General features: G+C 40.4%; 1 protein-coding gene across 24 annotated transcripts in view; it reads right to left on the bottom strand.

The window, feature by feature from the left end:
* Positions 1–19945, bottom strand: part of LOC101951432 (poly(rC)-binding protein 3-like) — a 737225-nt gene that overhangs the window by 4913 nt on the left and 712367 nt on the right. For 11 of the 24 annotated variants that reach the window (XM_065584022.1, XM_065584025.1, XM_065584023.1 and 8 more), the window contains 2 exons: positions 18540–18709; positions 8625–11920 (listed from right to left, as the gene is read on the bottom strand). In XM_065584022.1, coding sequence (XP_065440094.1) covers positions 11563–11920; positions 18540–18709 — 528 coding nt within the window. In that variant the 3' untranslated portion in view covers positions 8625–11562. Of the gene's footprint in view, positions 1–8624; positions 11921–15349; positions 17078–18539; positions 18710–19945 lie in introns of those variants that run through there. The other 13 variants (XM_065584030.1, XM_065584031.1, XM_065584035.1 and 10 more) reach the window with 3 other exon arrangements.

Here is a 19945-nt window from a genome sequence, read left to right as displayed (position 1 = left end):
TTGTGGAAAGACAGCTTATTCTTTTTACCCCAGGTTTTGGAAAAGGTTTGTGTTTGGAAATATATTACAAGGTTGGTTTGGAGAGGAAGAAAAAAAGGAATAGTGAGAATAATCTTACCATACAATTAATTTAAGTCAGTCTGGGTACAGGTTATATCTACTGATCACCATAGTGTTTTATTAAGGGAAAAAATGTTATTGCTCACTAAAGGTAGATGTGACTTATATAGCATCTTTCACAATCAACATTCTGTGTGAGAACTGTTGCCAGATTTTCTTGACCCTACTTTACTTCTCCTACTTTACGTATTCCAGCCATGTGTTTATAATAAAGTTGTGAAAAGTAAAATTCATACAGTGCTTAACAGAACAGTAGATCACTGTGTTCTGACCACATATACTGGTCTACATGCTTGATATTTTTTGCTCAATTTTGTAATAAGTGCAAAAAACAAGCACAACCAATACTTCTAAAAAAAATTCAAGTATAACTTTGCAACTAATGATCTCTGTCATTGGTAATATCCAGAAATTTGGCAAAAGTGGTTTCCAAGTGTCACTGACTTATAAATAAAAACATTCAAAAACTAGAAGAACAAATCTTGAACAGATTGGCAAGTTACTAATTTAACTGGCAAAGAATAAACATGGCAGTGTATTAATACTTTGAATTTCAGTATTACTGGATGCATATGGTACTGCAATGAGTGAAATAGTGAGAGTAGCTCCCCTCTTGTTTAGGAATGGAAGTTCCTGCTCAGAAAGATGGAGGCAATGGGAATATTTGTTTAATGACTGGTAGTCTTGCTGTTTTCTGTAAAATCCAGTTTCCTTCATTTTCCATACATTCTGGGAAGTGTCTGATATACAATTTCCCCACTGCATACTCTTTCCCCCAACCTCCCCACTAGTCCACCAAGGAGAGCTGCACAGACTCTTAATTCTGATATTAGAGAAACAAGGTGGGTGAGATAATATCTTTAATTGAACCAACTTCTGTTTAGTGAGAAACATAAGCTTTTGAGCTTACAAGGAGCTCTTCTTCAGGTCTGGGAAACTTAATCAGAGTGTCACAGTTAAATATAAGGTGGAACAGATTGTTTAGCATAAATAGTTAACACGCATTTCAAGGGACCATTGAAAGGTTAACTATTTATGCTAAACAATCTGTTCCACCTTATATTTAACTGTGATACTCTGATTAAGGCCTGGTCTGCACTACAGTTAGGTTGACATAAGCTACCTTGCGTTGACCTAACTCTAAGTGTTTACTACACTAAAATGTAGCTCCCACTGATGTAACTCACCCACTACATCACAGCAGCATCGATCCCTGGTAAGTGTAGATATGGCATCAATAACTGCACCTCCATGAGAGGCGTAGAGCTTAGGCCAATGTAGTTAGGTTGATGCAGTGTCAGTGTAGTCACTGCGTGACTTACATCGACTGCTGCCTTTCAGAAGCTGTGCCACAACGTCCCACAGTGACAGTTAAATCGGTGCAAGGGCTCCTGGTGAGGACGTGCACCGCCAACACAAGAAGAGTAGTGTGGACATGCAAAAGTGATTTAATTACTGCAGGGGCTGTACTTCAACATAATTTAGGTTGACTTGCCTTCATTTTGTAGTGTAGACTTTCCCTAAGTTTTCCAGATCTGAAGAAGAGCTCTGTGTAGCTCAAAAGTTTGTCTCTCTCACCAACAGACGTTGTTCCAATAAAAGATATTACCTCCTCTCTGTAATATCCTGGGACTGACATGGGTACAACACTGCATATTTCTAATATGTTAATACTTACCAGAAGTAGGTTGAAGCCAGCACACCAGTTTCTGGTTGTCTTGTGTATAGACAACCAGAAACTTTTGTATGTCCTCTTCAGTTCCCTCAATGGGGTCTAGTATGTTTCCAAGGACTGATTTGGGATTTGATTAAGGGCCAGTATTGTCATTGGTCTTAACATTCTGATCAGAGAAAGTGGAACAGACCTGGCTGATTCTAAAGACAGAGTGCATAGAGAAACATGAATGTACACTTCATTTTTATAACTGAAATTATTTTGCATGTCTAACTTTATAATTTTGTGGGCTTCAGTTTTCTTCATTTTGTGCATGTTTGAAGAATATTTATTTTTTTACTGTATGTGTGAGGAATTGGGAAGGGAAATTAACATTAAAAACAGTACAGCTGGCAAAGTCTCATCTTCATGATGGTTTAATTGGGGGAAGCTAGAGAGTCAGTATTTACCTTTGGAATTGGAATACTACTGCATTTTAATGCAATCTTTTAAATTGTTCTTTTAGAATAAACCTACTTTCCCATCCTTGTTAGCGGTCAGAACTAGAACAGATTAGTGCACTTAGATCAAGGATATTAAGTAAACAAATTGTCATCTTTTGGGTATTATGAATGCTTGGCAAGCCTGTCCAGTGAGCCAAAGGACTGTTCTAACCGCTCTTTGTTTCTTAATGTTGTATGAATTTCTTCCTCTTTAAGTAATAGATAATGAACCAATCAATGCCATCATGCATATCGATAGACTGAAATTACTGCTGTATTTGACAGCATTGATTCCTATTGATTTTCCATTTAGGAATGAAAATTGGCCAGTATGTCTTTTTCTTGAAAGGACAGTCTCTTAGGAGATCCATCATTCATAGAAACAACTGCCATACAAGACACATTCTCAAGGAAAATAATGGGACAAGAGAAGTTGTCCAGTACTTCAGAGCTTACTTAGAAAGTTTCTAGAAAAGAGGTCTATTGTGGTGATGCTAACAATCACCTCACTGGCTCTGTCCTGTAACTGGAATGTTTATCTATGAGTGTGCCAGCAAGACAGAAATCAAACATCCTTTTTAGCAGAGCCTTGTAACAGAAGTGGCTTTGAGGGCTGTTGGGAGAAGGTAACTCTCCCAACTTACCAAGCTGTAGAGCTGATACAATAATGAAAAGTGACTTAATGTATCTGGGAAGATAACCAGCACAGTTTACATGAGTTTGCTTTACCCGCACCGTTAGAGAGGCACCATTTTATGAGTAACCTATTTGCTGCTACACTGTAAGTCGTACGTTTCCAGGTCATGATTATTCAAAGGGAAGAGGTGTGGGGGTTTCGAGCCTATTGCTTTCCCAACACAACTTAAGTTTAGAACTCGAGAAGGAGCTCCAGGGATTAACCCTGTCTAACCAAAATCATGTGTTTCACTTGGGCAGTGAAATACGGAATATTTCAGCTGTGTGTAGAGAGATGTCTGAGCTCCATTACATGTCTGAATAACATTAAAAAAGGGGGAAGCATGATATGGGTAATCATTAGTAATATTTGGATTGTGGTAATGCCTCCAAACCCAGTAAAGGATTTGGGGCCCATTGTTCTTGGCACTGTCTCTGTTTTCTTGTGTGCATTCATCAATATACATAGTCATCCCTACTCCAAAAGAGCTTACAATCTAAGATTATATTGTACTAACAAAGGCCTGTTCTCTAAAGTAATACATGTAATTTTCAATCTTGTTACGTAGTCATGGGAAGTGGGAAAAGTAAAATAAAGTCCAAGTTTTTGATATGGACAAAATGAGAACACAGCCTCCGCTCAGGATGAGCAGACGCTGCTTCGTCATATTCCTGTGTAGTTTGCCTGCATGTTCATCTTCTCAGGAACTGATGGTTGAGTTAAAACAGCAGCTTTAATGAGAGCCAGTTAGTTTACTACTACTATTAATTCTCTCCAGGCTTGATCATATTTTCTTTCCAATTGACGCCAATCCTTTTATAATAAAGGAATATTTCCATTGGAAATACCATTGAAAACATAGTGATTAAATCTAACTAAATTTAAAAAACGTGTCAAAACTAAATGATTTGACTGTTTTGATACTTTTCTCCATGGTTTTTTGGCTGAAAATAGTTGTTGAATTAGCGAATAGTTTTGGTCAACACAAAATTGTATTTTTCAGCAAATAAACTGTTAGCCTGAAATATTTTGCCTAGCTCTGCTATGGAGCAACGGGACACTTTTATTTTACCACATTGAATTCTTGTATAAAGTCTTATAACAGCTCTGTTTTAGAAACTTTGGACTTAGGTTAAACTACCATTTTCCTCAGTGAGGATATTGGTATAAATGGAGTCAAGTATCAGAGGGGTAACCGTGTTAGTCTGGATCTGTAAAAAGCAACAGAGAGTCCTGTGGCATCTTATAGACTAACAGACGTATTGGAGCATGAGCTTTCGTGGGTGAATACCCACTTCATCAGACGCAGGACTCTTTGTTGCTTGGTATAAATGGAGTACAGTAGCAAATAAGATTATTACTCAGGACGAGATTGAAATGCAGTGGTAGACCTGTGTGGAGAAACTTTCCCAGCATCTGCATGCATTTAATTTTTCATGAATCACTTCTATATTCATTTTTCACATTCATGAAAATGGACCTCACTTACATATTGGTGCGGGAAAGAAATGTGGGCATCAAAGGCATGAAATTAGCAATGGACTGACAGAGACACCACTGAAAGTCATTTGTGGGAAGAAAATCAGTGGGGATTAAAGCAATTTATGTGAAAACAGTGCACATTTTTACAGAAGAGTTCTAGCCTCTGTATATAAATGGCCACTTGTGTAGGAAGGTCTTGTATGTAGTTTACATTGATGGGAAGAGAGATCCCAAAGTTACTGACAAGCCTACCTCGGACTCCGCAGATGGAAGAATTGTTGCTAGAGCTGTACCTGAAGAAAGTTAAGTTAGAATGGTACTGTACTGTGGATCTAGTTACTTCAGATTTACAAGGCATAGTTTAACTAATTTGTATCATTGATTGTATAAATAATATAGACCTCTCAAACATATTTCAGTGGACTTTTTTAAAATAAATTTTTCATCTGAAGTCTGGTGTTCATTATAGCATTGTGCTAGTAATAATATAACAGGAATAGATTTCTAAATTACAGTTAGAGTCAAATTTTTCACGATTAAATGAAATTTTCTGCTCAGACTAATAGAGTGGGGGTTTAGGAAGGATGGCTTAAAAAAAATCAGTATGGCTGATTTTAAGTTACTGCTTGTGCAATAAAACATGCTATTCAACTTTTAATACAAGTTAATAATAATAATTAATGGAGATATCCCATCTCCTAGAACTGGAAGGGACCTTGAAAGGTCATTGAGTCCAGCTCCCTGCCTTCACTAGCAGGACCAAGTACTGATTTTGCCCCAGATCCCCAAGTGGCCCCCTCAAGGATTGAACTCACAACCCTGGATTTAGCAGGCCAATGCTCAAACCACTGAGCTATCCCTCCCCCCTAGTTCATTAGTTTTTAAATTAGCCTGGATTTCAAACTTCAGGCTTGTCATGTGTGTATCTTGAATGAGTAATGCTTGCTTTGCAATTTCAAAGATGCTGATGGGAGTCCCATTCAAAGTAAATTAGAGTAGAGTGCCTAGCACCCAAGGGTGCCTTTCAAACAAGACAAACTTTCAGATGTTTGGGAGTGAAAAAAGAGCAAAGTGCTATCTTCAGAAGCAGGAGGACTTCTCCCATTTTCACAGGCAGGATGAGGCTGTGGGAAGCTGTCACAAGCCAGTCTACATAGCAAGAGTTGGCAATTTTAACGCACAAAAAAAATCCTTAATTTAAATAAGGGGTGCTGACTGAAACATACCCAAACACACAGGAACTTGGGAATCAACCTACCCACCACAAATAAAAGGCCTGTGCTGTCCACGCCCAAATTTGAACCTTGTAGTTCCAGGCATATTAGGTATTTCTAACTCAATGCTGAAACCAGTAAGCTCCTCCTTGCTTGCTGACTTACAACAAAAGCTACCAAAAAGAAGCCCTAAATTACTTTCACTGTGCTTAAGTATTGTGCCTTTCGAAACCTCAGTTTTCCCCAGCTCTAACATGACTGATGTTACTGACAGCTTTTGCGATTCAGTGCTGAAAAATGCTCTGTAAAAGCTATGCATTAACACACAGGGTGCTGCCCAATGAAGGATTTCTTTTAACAAGTCACTGTATGGGGTGCAGAAGCTGATGCCAACAGCACATGTGCAACATGGGTTGGTCCCTAGGACATTTAACATGCTTTGCGAACATGAAAGCATAATGAATGTTAGCAAAACAGAAAGAGGTTATTTGGCCCAGCATCGTTGCCCTTTTCGGTTTAGCTAGTGCACGAAGCTACACTGCTGCTTGACCTAATTTATGCTCTTTGTAGCTTATAACAACAATCTTTTGGTAAACTGAAGCTGCAGTATTAGTGCTGACTAGAGAGTTTTACCAAAAAAAAAAAAAAAAAAACCCCCAAATGTTGCAATGTAAATTATTCCTCTTTATCCCCTAGCATAAAAGTGCATTCGCCTCATTAAAGCAGATATCAGTGCCTCTTTTGCAAGTGCCTTGTGTTCATGGTTTTATATTGCTGAATCTGACTAGTTTGCCTTTCTCTGTGTGTGTGTGTGTGGGGGGGGGGGCAGCTCCCCTTCTCCCACATCATCCCTTGTGGTTTGCTGCCCCTCTTCCCCTCCCCGCCACTTGAATGATGTCATCGCTCCCATCACATGTTATCTGGCCTAGATTGTAAACTCTGTGGGGCAGCGCTCTGATATTTGTCTGTCGGCAAAGCACCATACACACTGATGCTGTCTAGATAACATCCATAGGCTAATTTGTCTAGTTCCATGACAATGTTTACGCCACTGCCTTGCCATTGCCTCTGCTGAAATCAAGCCTCAAGTGCCTCTTTTGGTTAGTGCAACAGCTTTCCTCTGTGCCCTCCCCAAGTCCCAGCACTCTGGACTGTGCATGTTGCTGCTCACTTTGCATTACACATGCATAAGTGTGACCATATAACCTGTCCTTCTCAGACAACGTCACTAGCTTCCGATTCATTTTCAACGTCTAGCCAGAATTTCTCCTCTTGTTTTTAAAAACCTGCCATGATCAGTCCCCTGCTTTTCACCAATGAGGACTATTGCTTCTCCAGCCACACTCCCCACAGTGCCCACCACGGGTTTAGCGCAGCCCTTTGGCACAGTCTCCCTGTAGCGTTCCACTTTGTCAAACCTGCTCTTGGTTTTAAGCTCGCTTGTGAAAAACCCCTTTTCGCCCTTGCTTAGGCTGCTTCATTTCTCATTCCATTCTCCCCCCACCCCGCTCCATTCTATATGAATCCTATAATTGTATTTGTTAAGGTGCTTGGGAAGCGTTTGTCATATAAATGAAAACTCCTGATGGCTCCTACCTAGTACCACGATGGACAGTCCTCGCCCACTCAGCATTTGGCACTGGCGCTATGTACTTATAGTCACTAATACCAGGCTGGATGTCAGGAGAAATGTCCAATGGCACTTGAAAAAACAAGAACTTAGAGGTCATGTCCAGTAAAGAAATTTCAACTCGCCTTATTTAAAGCATAACATTATTTACAGTAAGTCTTAACATAACATACATCTCATCAGGGACGTCAAAATGTACCTACAGATTTGAAAGCATAGCTGAGGATAGCTCCAAGAAGGCAGCACCTTGATGTCTTTTCAAGGCACTGAGGCAGAAACATGCATCTTATGGGCCTGCCCCTGCAACGTTTACTGTTTAACCAAATTCAGTAAGAGTACTTGTCTGAGCTTGAGGTGCTGGGAGTCTTCATCTGATTTGGATATATACTGGTTCATATTACTTGCCTGCACTGCAAAACCACAGTGTCACCAAGGGTATTACAACATGTGAAAAGGTTGCAAATGCCTACAGGAGAGGTGGCCAGCATGCAGCCCACGAAGTTAGGCGTCACCATAGCGAGCACTGGCTATCTTTCATATAAAGGAATAGCCCGTCGTGGAGGCTGCAGGTGTCAGCTTGCAGCACTCCATCAGATCCAAACAGGGGCCTGGACGGGGTCAAGGATGCCATTAGTAGTTTCTATGGGCCAAGCCTCTGTATGAAAGACGAGTTTCACTACATATTTCTGATTGACTATGGCCCTTGGATTGCTGGCACATTTCCAATGCAGCCCTCGGGTGGATAAAGTTTGGGCATCTCTGCCCCCCCAAAGCAATGTGCAGTGTTGTAAGAATAGAAGCATGAAACCAACAAAGGCCGTTCACAATACCAGAATCAGTACCTGGCTGTGTTTGCTTTTCTCCCCTGGCTGATCGAAAATCAATCCTGGCCTTAAATGAGAAATAGGGGTGGGGAGTGGGTCTTTAAATCTCATTATTATGGACCAAATTCTGCCACCTCCAGTCCTTTTGAGTAGTAATTTACTCCACACATAGCCCTATTAAATCCACAGGGGATTATTTGCAGAGTAAAACACTACCCAATATAATCTGTGACAGAACTTGGTCCCATGTAATCATGTTTGTAAATGCTTTAAAAAAATCAGCTACCAGGATTGTCTAGTGGCCTGTTTGATGTTGCTGATACTGCAGCTTGTTATGCTGCTACCAAAAGAGCACCGGGGCCTTACATGTGATGATATTAACCCTTTAATCCTTAATGAAAACAAGTCATTTGTCTATGAGATTATTTTGAGAAGCCATTTCTAAACGAGACAACGGTCAGCCTGGTTACCAAAGAACGCGTTTAGAGCAACACAAAAGTTGTATGCAAAAAGCTACCATGTAGTTTTAAAGCAGGAAAAAAATTTATTTATAAAAAGTCTTATTTAATTTACTGCCAAGTCTATTGTTGAATACAGTGAGTTAGAACACTAACAGCCCATGCTTTTATACAGACTAGGCAAAGCATGAACATCAACAAAAATTAACTCTCCCCAAATTTGCTCTATGGTATGAGCCACAACAGTGTTATAGTGGAACAGTAATGAAAGCAACACAAGAGTTAGGAAGCACAGTTGCTTAAAGAGTAAAAGAAGTATTTATTTTGATGTCTCAGAATAATAAGAAAGTTAGAAATGGCAGAAATTCCTCTGTAGATTAGTCCATAGAAATCATTGTCTCATGGGGCTTTGGAAAAGTCCTGTCTGGTGGCTAATGTACTAGGGCATGATGAGATACATTACAGAGCCCCCAGGCCAGTAACTTCTGAAGACAGCCTAAAATGTAGGAACAAAAATGAGGAGAAAAAGGAAAAAAAAAGAAAAAAAAATCTTCTCACCATTAAAAAAATTACACTTGAGTACAACCAGCATAGAACAGCATTTCAATGCAGTCAAGTTTTCTCACATTTTTTTACTTCAGTTATTAAAACAGTTACAATAGTCCAGAACAATTTTACAGCAGTTTTCTAGAGCTGTTAAATATCTGAGGTACCATGACATTTGTTCCAGTTTTTCCTTCATTATATACAAACAGCCCCGCCTCCCCATTTTGATAAGTGAAAACTGTAACAACGACAGTTCTACAAATGGTTACAGTGACAAAACTTAGCGCAAAGGTACGAAGGTGGAGAAAAGCCTATAAAATACAGAAATGACAAAGAATACTGAAATAGTACTTAGCCCTATACAATAACAACACACTTTTAAATACCATGGTTTAAAAAGTATTGCATTTGCATTCTGTGTTTTTAGTTTATATTAAAATGCACTGAATACAGTTCAATTCGTTAAAGCTTTGTGTCCAAGGAGTGCAAAGTGGATGAACATGGCAGGCTAATGGGATTCTGAATTTTGAAGTTGTGAGGAAAACAATATTGCATTACTGAGCCAGTGCTATGCAACGTAAATTAAAAATAAGGTGAATGGACAAACAGAAAATGCAATTAAAAACTAGTTCCAACAGCTAGCAACCAGCTAATACATCTCCCAGCTACTTTCAGTTTGCTTGCAATTATTTTTCCTTTCATAGTAAACTTGTGTGTAATTATGTTTGCTGGCTGGCAGCCAATCAACGTGACAACCTTCAAATAACATTCGATATGAAATAGCTTGTACGTGTAGTTATTTTTTAAATGCCTATTTTCTAACCATAACTTACACTGTGAAATGAGTTGCCAAGCTTTTAAACTGGAATGTATTTAGGATTTGTACAATAACCTTAGTAAACCTTAGCCAATGGATGCTGGCCAAGAAGGCCATATGACCCTGCTCCCATGAAAAAGTCAATGGGTGTTTTATTATTGACTTCAGTGGGAGGATGATCTGGGCCCTAAATTACATGGGGTATATTTTCAGCCAGGCTGATGCCTGGCTGTGGGAGTGTTTCTTTGGGCCTGCGAAACAAACTGTGGGCACAAATCTGAGTACTTGGCCCTCTGATTTGTACCCATAATTAGATACTTAGAGGTGCATGTATTTGGAGTTGCACCTCCAGGTCATAAGCAGGAGCAAAATATATGGGGGCAAATTGTGCACACAAAAGGGAGCCTGCCCTCCTGAAAATGTCCTCCTTAAAGTACATTATCCTTCACTAGTATCCTAAATTAAGATGAACCATTGTGCCCTGTAAATATCCTATAGAAACAGATTGGTTAGGTGAGTACTGAGGCTTGGCTGATACATTAGTATGGCTATAAGGATGGCACATAGAAGATTTAAAAGCTTATTAAAATTACCTCATGTTACCACTTAATATTTTTCTTCCTTTAATGTTTTTTCTCTATCTTTCCATTCTGTTAAGAGTTTCTCAATGCAGCAAGATTCATACACAAGGGTGATCCATGACTATATGCATGTATGTATTAGAAGAATATTTGGTATTCTTTTTAGCTTCATTATCTAGTAAGATGTAAGTGCTAAGCAGATTAATACAAGTCTCAATGCTTTGTGAAGTTTAGCAGAATGACCGCTGGAGGTCAGGCATGCATGGGCATTTCCTTTCAGAGACGCATGGTGCTTTCTAGCTGTGGGCCTATCAAAAGGTTCATGAAGACAAATGTTAAATTTGAAGGATACATCAACTGAGAAGTAGTCTCACAGTTGAAGGGATCCCTTCAAACGGATATAAATACTGACGTGCTAGGCAGTAATTAATAACTATTTCTAATGCCAAAGACGTTTGTCGAACAAGCTTTAGTCTTAGGTCTCATTTCCCCCCCCCCTTTTTGAAGGCCCCAATTCTGTCCTTGCTGACACCCATGCAACCCTACTGAAATGCATCAAGCGTAAATGAGGACAGAACGTAGCCCTGGGAAGGAGTCTTTTCCTGTACGCTGGCTAGACTGGGCAGCATTTATTAGTGTCAACACTTAAGCCTACAGCTCTCTATTATTGTTATCAGAGCAGTGACGCTTCAGAATGAAAATCTGTCTCCATTCTAAGCCTAGTGTTGGACCCTTTATTAATAACTGTGTTAGGCTAAACATTCTAGATTATGTGGGAACCACACCCGTTACATGACAAACTTTAGCTAAGTATGATTACCCACTAGAGTTTAAAAGAATCAGGGAGGCTGTTGGAACTAGTTGCTATTTTTTGGGTGGGTGTGTGCGTGCATGCGTGTTAATAGTTATGGAAAGTGGAAGACAATTTGAGGTGGCAACAGTTAACACTAGCAATTTAACAGAAAATAAAAATATGCCATATTGTTTCCTTGATAGCTATTATCTACCACAGAATCTTGGTAGAGCTCGAAAAACCTTGCATTTGTTTCTCATCCCTTCAATATGGAGCAAACTTCTGGCGGTCAGATTTCTTAACCCCACTCGTCGATGGAATTTTGGCAGTGTAAGCGGACAAACTCCCCGTGGCCCCCGCAGCGGCCGCGGCATTTAGTGCCAGGAGTGGGACAGTTTTCATGCCAAGCAGACTGGAGACAGGAACGGCATAGTGGGTGGTTGGTAAAGTTGGTAAAGGGGGAGGGGTACTGACGTTAACCGCGGAGGCAGCTGCTGCTGCCGCCAAGACAGCCATAGAGGTGGGGGTGGAGGTAGGGGTGGCAGACTGAGAGAGGTTCATGTTGAGGTCAACAGGGGTCGTGACGGAAGCAGTCTGGGTGCTGACTTTAGCCATCTCTAAGCTGCAAACGAAGAGAGGAACAGGAACAAACAGGTTGGGAGGGTCAAGCAAGGGTCAATGGGGCAGAAAGGAAGGAGGGGGAGAGCAAACACAAAAGGGCAGGGTTAGATTGGTTGACAAAAGGAACAGACAAGTAAGAGGAGGGGGGGGAGAGAGAGAAAAAAAGGGAAAAATGAGGGTCAAAGGAGGAACATGTTATGTGTTAAAGAAGAGAAATAACAAAAGGGTATTTCATGATTCGATGGTGAAAACATCACTGAGACTCGAAACGTTTGTTTTTTAAATAAATGGCTTTTTACATCAATGAAAAATAAATGCAGATAATGGCAAAAAGATGGAAAAGCAAAACTTAAAGCAAAACTTAAAATAATTATGAAGTTTACTCCCCAGCACTGATATGGTGGATTTTGCTTTTCAAAATCTAGGGTATTTTGTGGGAGGGAAGGGTGCGGGAGGTTTGGGTCAATTTTGCACTTGCTCAATTCCATGACACAAAGAGTATCCTTCATGATTGCTAGAATGAGAGGACATTGAGCAATGTTTTGTTGTTCTAATCTAAGGCATAAACTGGTTCTTGATTTACACCCAAAGCTACAATTTTCAACGTTTGTTATATTCACTGCTAGAGGCAAACGTGCATTTTTCATATAAAACCAATCTGATTAGCCAGAGTGTTCACTTAGCTTTGTACTTTACCAGACTTTGTTTTCTTTTAACTACAAAAAGAGTAAATTTAAACTAAGCCATCTAATTGTATGGAAATTGTAATAATGGAAGACTGACATACACTGCTCTTCCATGACAATGGTATTGTTTCTGAACTTGTATCAGTTATTACAATTAACATTTAAGAATTCATCAACTGACAGACAAGAAACTACATTGATACAACATGAACATTATCACAGAGACTAACAAAATACAAGGAATATCAAAACAAAGGTTGAAACCCGAACTGCTGGTCCCAAGAAGAGAAGGGCTCTTCAGAGGATATAAATACTGAGCCAATATTGACCTCGGTGGACCAACACTAAGGATGAATTTGGCCTATATATTTAGGCCTTTAAGTACTTACTTACACAATAGGCTATGAATGATAGCTCCAAATAAATTTTGTTTTAGCAGGTAAATATGTATTAGCTGCTTTTTCAAATGAAGGTATTTACCTGGTTAAATCCATATTTTGATATGTGTTTGCTATTACCTGTGTATTATTGACTGGGTAGACCATCAACTGGGTAAACATGTATTTCAGTACACACTGCTAGCTTTGAAACGCAACTGACTGGGCAATGAATACAGTCTGTCATGTAAATATAGATAAGGAGCAGAAAACCCCACTATTCTGGCTCTATTTACAAATGTATTATTAAATCCAGGCAAGTACATATTTCAGCAGGTTATTTATGTAACAGACTGCTGTGCTGTATTACACATTTTCTGAAGGTGGGCTCTAAACCAGAGAGATGGAGTCAGTATGGTCTTTCCTATGTCTCTCTTAGTTTGTGAATAAAAGTAGATTGTCCCCCAGCCCTCCTGGTTCACCTGTGGAGGGGAAGAACCACTTTCCTGCCCAATGCTTCTTTGGCCATGGGTAGGGAGCGGGGGAGAGGAATTCCTCCAGCCGCTTTCCTCTGTGACTCCAGAGGAAGATTTCCCTGCTCCCTTTCCCTATAAAGCTTTCTCCTCATAGCGGCTGGCACCACCCTATTCTTCTGGGCCGATTCATTGGCCAACCCTCCACGGCTTCCTCCCTATGGCCACTTCTGGGAACAGCACTTTCCCTCTCCCACATATTCTATTTGGGAGTGGGAGCAGGAATGGCACAGACCCCCAATGACCCTCAATCCACAAAGCAGAGAGAAGGGCCTGTGGCAGAGGCCCATCTATCATCAGCCAGCAGCAGACTGGGGAACACTTCTAGCTCTGCTGCCCTGTTCATTTAAGCACTAAAGGACAGAGACATCCACATTGCATAGGATTAAGGACAAATCATATCCAGGTCTCAGTCAAGGGGAGGGGGAACTTCACCTCTAGGCCAGTTTAACAAGAATGCAAGTAGGGTCTTCCCTGAGCCCAGGGCTCCATGCAGCTTCAAGTGACTTGCAGGAATGGCTCCTGCTCACTGTTGTTGAATGGAGATGGGCAACCACCAGAAGCCCCTCCCGTTGGTCTAGGTGCTGCCCCCGGACAGCAGATGAAACCATCCCTTGAAGACGACAGATGTGATGGTGTTTGAGGATGGTACTCCCCAGAACGTCTGCTAAAGGTATGTGTGAGGGAGCTTGGGGCTTGTTTGGCTGTATGGTGGGAAGATATCAGGTTCTTCACTTCCCCTCACAAGGAAGTGGGCTCTTTGGATCTTAACCCCAATACTTTTACCAGGGAGCCAGAAGCCGTCTCAGCTACATTTGTAAAGGTTTGGAGTGCATGAAACTGAAAACTTTGGTTTTCTTAACCTCTGCCTCCACAAGTCTCACCCATTCCCACTGAACAACAGTGCTTTCTCTAACCTGGTGTCAAAACTGGTCTTTGTAGAAAGACAATAATAGTGTCTTTATACAGCAAACAATGCCATCTGAAATATTAAACTATATAATTTACATTAAAAATGCCCGTTACCTGACCCTGACATTTGGAGCCAACTACAGGCGCCTTCTCTGGTCGGTGAGTAGGAGCAGCATGTTTTGTAAAATTATCTGTTTTTAATTGGATTTGATATTTACAGCTCAGTTTTACTCTGAGAGGGGTCTGTAAAAATGACATTGTAGGGATTCATTGTGTATTATCGCACAGTGACTCCACATCAAACTGGCTCAGTTGGCAAGTAACGAGATGTGATTTTTCTAGCTGCTAATGCTGAAAGTTCAGCCGGGGTGAGGGGGGAGGGCTGAAAATACCTTCTCATGTATCATCACAGGTGGCAAATGTTCTGCAGGCCAAAATCATGGCCTCAGTTACATCTGTGTAACCTCATTGTCTCCAAATGATGTACTGAGCTGCACAGCCATAACTAAGGGTATAATTTGGCCTGCCTTTACCAGATCTTTATTTCTAGTGGTGGTGATGATGCATAAAATAGAAGGAATCCAACTTGGCTTTCAGAGGCCTTGTTGAGTTTGCAGTTACCAAAATCAACTGTTTACATGTAAACAGACCAAATTTAATTTGGAAGCCAATGATGCGTGACACACCTGGAACTCCATGATGCTAGTTTTACAGAGTCACTTTTCAGAGAAGAGCTTCATTTTATGAATAAATACATTGAAGGCCACATCCTGTGTTCCGTGCAATCAGTGGATTTCTTGAGTAGGTAAGGAATATAGGGGTGGGCCCTTATTAATTATCCTTGAACTAATCATATGGTTATCAAAATGGAAGTAAAAATATCTTCAAAAAGCTACTCTTCAACAAGAATAAGAAAGCTCCGTTGGCTAAAATTCATTTATAACCCAAAGAAGAAGTCACATATCATACAATTTAAACTTAAATTGTGGTTCACTTCATTTTTAGTAAGAATTTTAAAATAATAATTTGATAACAAGGATCCAATTATTACAGTGGAACCTTATTTCCCAGGTCCTGTGGTTACATGGTTCAGGCTGAAAACCAATTAAGAGACAAGAGATATACAGGAAATAAAGCATTCCTAATGCACATAACTAAGATGGGGCATATTTCAGGGGTACAAATATCAACAGTTGGCTATATCCATACAGAAACAAAAATAAGGTTAAATCTCTGTCTCTACAGACTATGCTGCCCTTAAATCTAACCTAGTTTATATATTCTCATGCACATATTCAACAAGATACTGCAACAAAATAATCTTTATTTAAAATTGTCTGATAAATGATTTTAAAGAAGACAAAACTGGCTAGAAATAGTTCAGGTACTTCAAAGAACTGGTATTCTTTTAAAACTCAGGCTACTGTCAAACCTTGAATTATGTATTGTAATTCCTAGAAGTAATGCCCCTGGAAACCAAACCAATGGGAATGACATTACAGCACTAGTCAGAGCTGATTGGTCTGCAGGGTGATGTCAGTATCAGAAGTAAAGCCCTGAACAGAAAGAAAAGGTAGATCCAGGAATGATGGGAAAACTTGGTGCCCCCTGGCCTCGGTGTACATTGACTATTTTTGCATACCAGTGGGTATCATGGTGAGTTTAGTACTTTGATATTGTACTCAACTCTCTCTGGTAACCATTTATTTCACATCTGCTTTTTATATTTAATTAAAAAATTATAAATAAATAAAAAAAAAAAAAAAAAAAAAGAAAGAGCACATAGGACTCATATAAAGTTTTGGATTTACAACTCTTGAAGCTGGCTCCATTTACCCACAGAATAGGTCCCGCACGGGCTGTGGCACTCTGTATTTCCCTCCCATGGCCTTGCAAGCTGCGTAAGCCACAGGTTGGGGACACCGCTTGCTGGACTGAAGTTATTCAATTTCCATGGCCCATTCAATCCTTGACTGCCAACTAGTTCTGCTGCTGTGTTGGCACCTAAGTTAACAGAATTCCTCTCTCCTCATTATATCTTTTAGCAAAAAATTAGTCACATAGCATAGCTTTTTAAAATGAAAAGGCCACCTTAATTACCTATGATACTTGAGAGCTTAATTTATTACACATTGTTTTAAGACTCTTCATTCACAAATGAAGTCATTTTACCTAAATACATTTTCAACATATAGTACATAATATATAATGGTTTATTGTATCTGATGGTAACAAATGCTTTCTAACTAGAAATTCAACAGGAAGAAAGTACTACTTTGTTTCTAGTTTCACAGGGTATATAGTATCCATGGAATATGATTGCTCAGCAGTTTTCTTCATTGCAAAAGTGTGTTAAAAGACCTCTTAAATGTCCCATTCCATGAAAAGAACCATTAGACAGCGATAAACAGAGCTGTGAGAGTTCACAGGCTTTTATAACTGAGTCAAAGAGAGGTTTGTTCACTAGAGTTTCTGTCTCTGGTGAGCAGCTCACTGAAACTCCATTAATAACTTGCATTATTTTATTTGCATGCTTTAGCTGTCTTGAAGATCTTAAATTGTTATCTTCTGCAATCCAGGCGCATGCCATATGGCGTTTGTGCAACTAAAAGTGAAGGGGTCTATTCTCGTCTCGATGTGTGGGGAATCCCTGAACACCAAGAGAAGAACATATCCTTAAGGGTTAAAGGAGGGAACACATTTTTACTTGATTACAGGGCTTAAGGAAGTGACTTATATTTGCTATAAAGAATGTAAAGCACATGAGCTGTATGTTGTCTTTGGATCCTTGGAATGGCTAGTGTTGAAGCTTTGTGGTGCCACAGAACAGTACATTTATCCCTGGCAAGCTAGTTTCAAGTAATGCAAAGGTAATATTTTGTTTGCCATAATGGAAGGCAAATCTCCTTTCCCTTCATTCATGGAATCTACATGCTTTTCTAGTGTTGGTCAAATTATATTGGTGGAGAGGTGATTTGGCTGGTTAGATTTGCTAGGACTGCAATCCACAATATACACAAGCTTATACTATTTTACACACTTTATATTACTTTAAAAGTATCTTTAAGAAAGTAGCTTCATTTGCGAGATGGCACAGTGTTTTTTAAAAATGGTGTCATGTATAGATACTAATCTTCCTCTCTAGTGCCTTGGTACAGCACATTCAAGTAGATTTATGACAGAGCGTTACATTCACTGCACTTTCTCAAAGGGCTAAGAGTGCTACTTGCATATCAACTTTAATCTTTTCCTAAATAATCAAATCCAAATAGTGAGAGCAGGGCCGGCTCCAGGCACCAGCTTAACAAGCAGGTGCTTGGGGCGGCCAAGGGAGAGGGGTGGCACTTGCGGCAATTCGGGGGAGACAGGTCCCTCACTCCCTCTAGGAGCAAAGGACCTGCCGCTGAACTGCCGCCGCCGATCGCGGCTTCTTTTTTTTTGCCTGGGGCGGTAGAAATGCTGGCACCGGCCCTGAGTGAGAAGCATAAGCAGTCTCAAAGGGCTCACTAAACAACCAGTGTTTTCATTAACTCTGGAGTTGAAAAGTGGTGAAAAGGAGATTCTCACCCTGTCTGATGAGGGTGGGCTTTTTACAAATGTGTGGGGCTATCTATGAAAAAAATAAATTCCAGGTCTCTTTAGCAACCAAATGTCTGTTTAATATCCCATTAATAACCCTGAGAAGCAATTTCCAGCTAGCAAATTAAATTTGTTTTGCAATCTGTTTCACTATAGTTGCCATTTAAGACAGCAGAATGAGTCTGCATCGCTATCAGTTTGTCCTATGAAAAGTTTTATCTTCCAATGAATTTATGACAGTATCATTTTCTGTATCCAGCTCAGAGGCTAGATGGCTACAAATGTGAATGTTCAGGTTTTGAGCTCTTATGCTTCAGTGTAATTGAAATTGCACCAGATTAAGCTGCTTTCCATATAAACCACCAATAAACACAGGCTCTAACAGTACAGGATTTACAAATAAGTAGGAATAAAATAAGACTATGCAAAATGGACACTGCACAGCAACTTTCTGGCTTTATCCTAGGCAGACATTTGTGGGAAAACAGACAGAGCAATCTTGCAGAAGCATATCACTTACAAAGCTAACTTACCTTGCATTAATGAGGTACTGTGCTAAGCTGATGTTTGCCGGGGAGCCTGTGATTGTAACTTGTCGTTCTGCAGAGCCTTCTGTGGCATTAGCAATCTTGATCTGCGCTCCTGACATCTGCCTGATTTCATTTATCTTACTGCCTTGTCTGCCAATAATGCAGCCTATCAACTGGAGTGGGACAAAGACTGAAATTAGTGCCACAGACACAAGCAAAAACCATTTAACTGCAACTTGTCGTATTGATCGAAATGTGGTTACTAAGGTCTCTCGATATCAAAACAAAAGATTTTTGCTGTGCTGTTTGGAATGAATAGCTAGCAGCGTCTATGGGCTTAATGGTCAAGCTCCTATAGTTAAAGCATTGTCATTTTGTAGGTGGTTATGTATTAACTCAGTATCACAGGCAATTTAGCCATCCAATACGTCAGAGAATACTGGCATATTGTAGTGCTACAGAATACAATGTAGAGCCCAGTTTGAATTTCCAGTGAAAATATCAAGAGATGCAACATAACTGACAAATCAGACTGAAAGCTCTATTATTGTGTCTGTGCTTCAGTCAGGGCCGGCTCTGGCTTTTTTGCCGCCCCAGGCAAAAAAGCCTCCCGCCGCCCCCCGCCGGGGAGCGCGGCAGGGGAGGGCGCTGAGCCTGGCCGCGGCCCCGCTCGGCCGGAGCGCCGGGAGGAGGGCAGCGAGCCCGGCCGCAGCCCCGGTCTCCCCGGTGAGCGCCACATGCTTGGAGGGCTGGTGCCTGGAGCCGGCCCTGGCCTCAGTCTGAAGAAGAGCTCTGTGTAGTTCGAAAGCTTGTCTCATTCACCAACAGAACCTCACTCACTAGGTCTTTCTAGCTTGCTTGACAGTCCTAAACTTTATTGACCAAATTCTGCCCTCCTTTACAACGGTTTCTTTCCATTAAAGACAATGGGACTTATAACCATGTAGCTGAATGCAGAACTGGGCCTAAGGCGAGATGACACTTTCGTCACAACTTGATCCATGATTTTATTTGCAAAATATAAGTCAGGATTCTGCATGTGTTCCTACGCCCCATTTTATCCTTCAGTAAAATTGTACTGGGTCTATTACAGGAGTGGGCAGGTGAGGGTCTGTGGCCTGCTCACAGTGGTTCCTTCTTAGCCTTAAAGTCAACTGGCAAAATACATTGCATATTGTTTCAAAGACTGCTTGAAGGTTCTTGGTGAGCTACAAATATTAATACTAGTATTATTTATTTATATTATGGCAGTGTCTAGGAACCCCAATCCAGGGTTAGGGCCCCACAGTGCTAGGCATTGACCAGATAAATCACAAAGAATACAGTCCCTGCCCCAGAGAGTTCACAGGCTAGATGGCCAGTTAGGCCACAATAGAAGGACAAAACAGATAAATAGGATTGGGAGGAGT

This window comes from Chrysemys picta, chromosome 2, assembly GCF_011386835.1.
Source record: "Chrysemys picta bellii isolate R12L10 chromosome 2, ASM1138683v2, whole genome shotgun sequence".
NCBI classification, from domain to species: Eukaryota; Metazoa; Chordata; order Testudines; family Emydidae; genus Chrysemys; species Chrysemys picta.
Note: the sequence above shows the minus strand (reverse complement) of the source record. Positions and strands in the feature narration are given on the sequence as shown.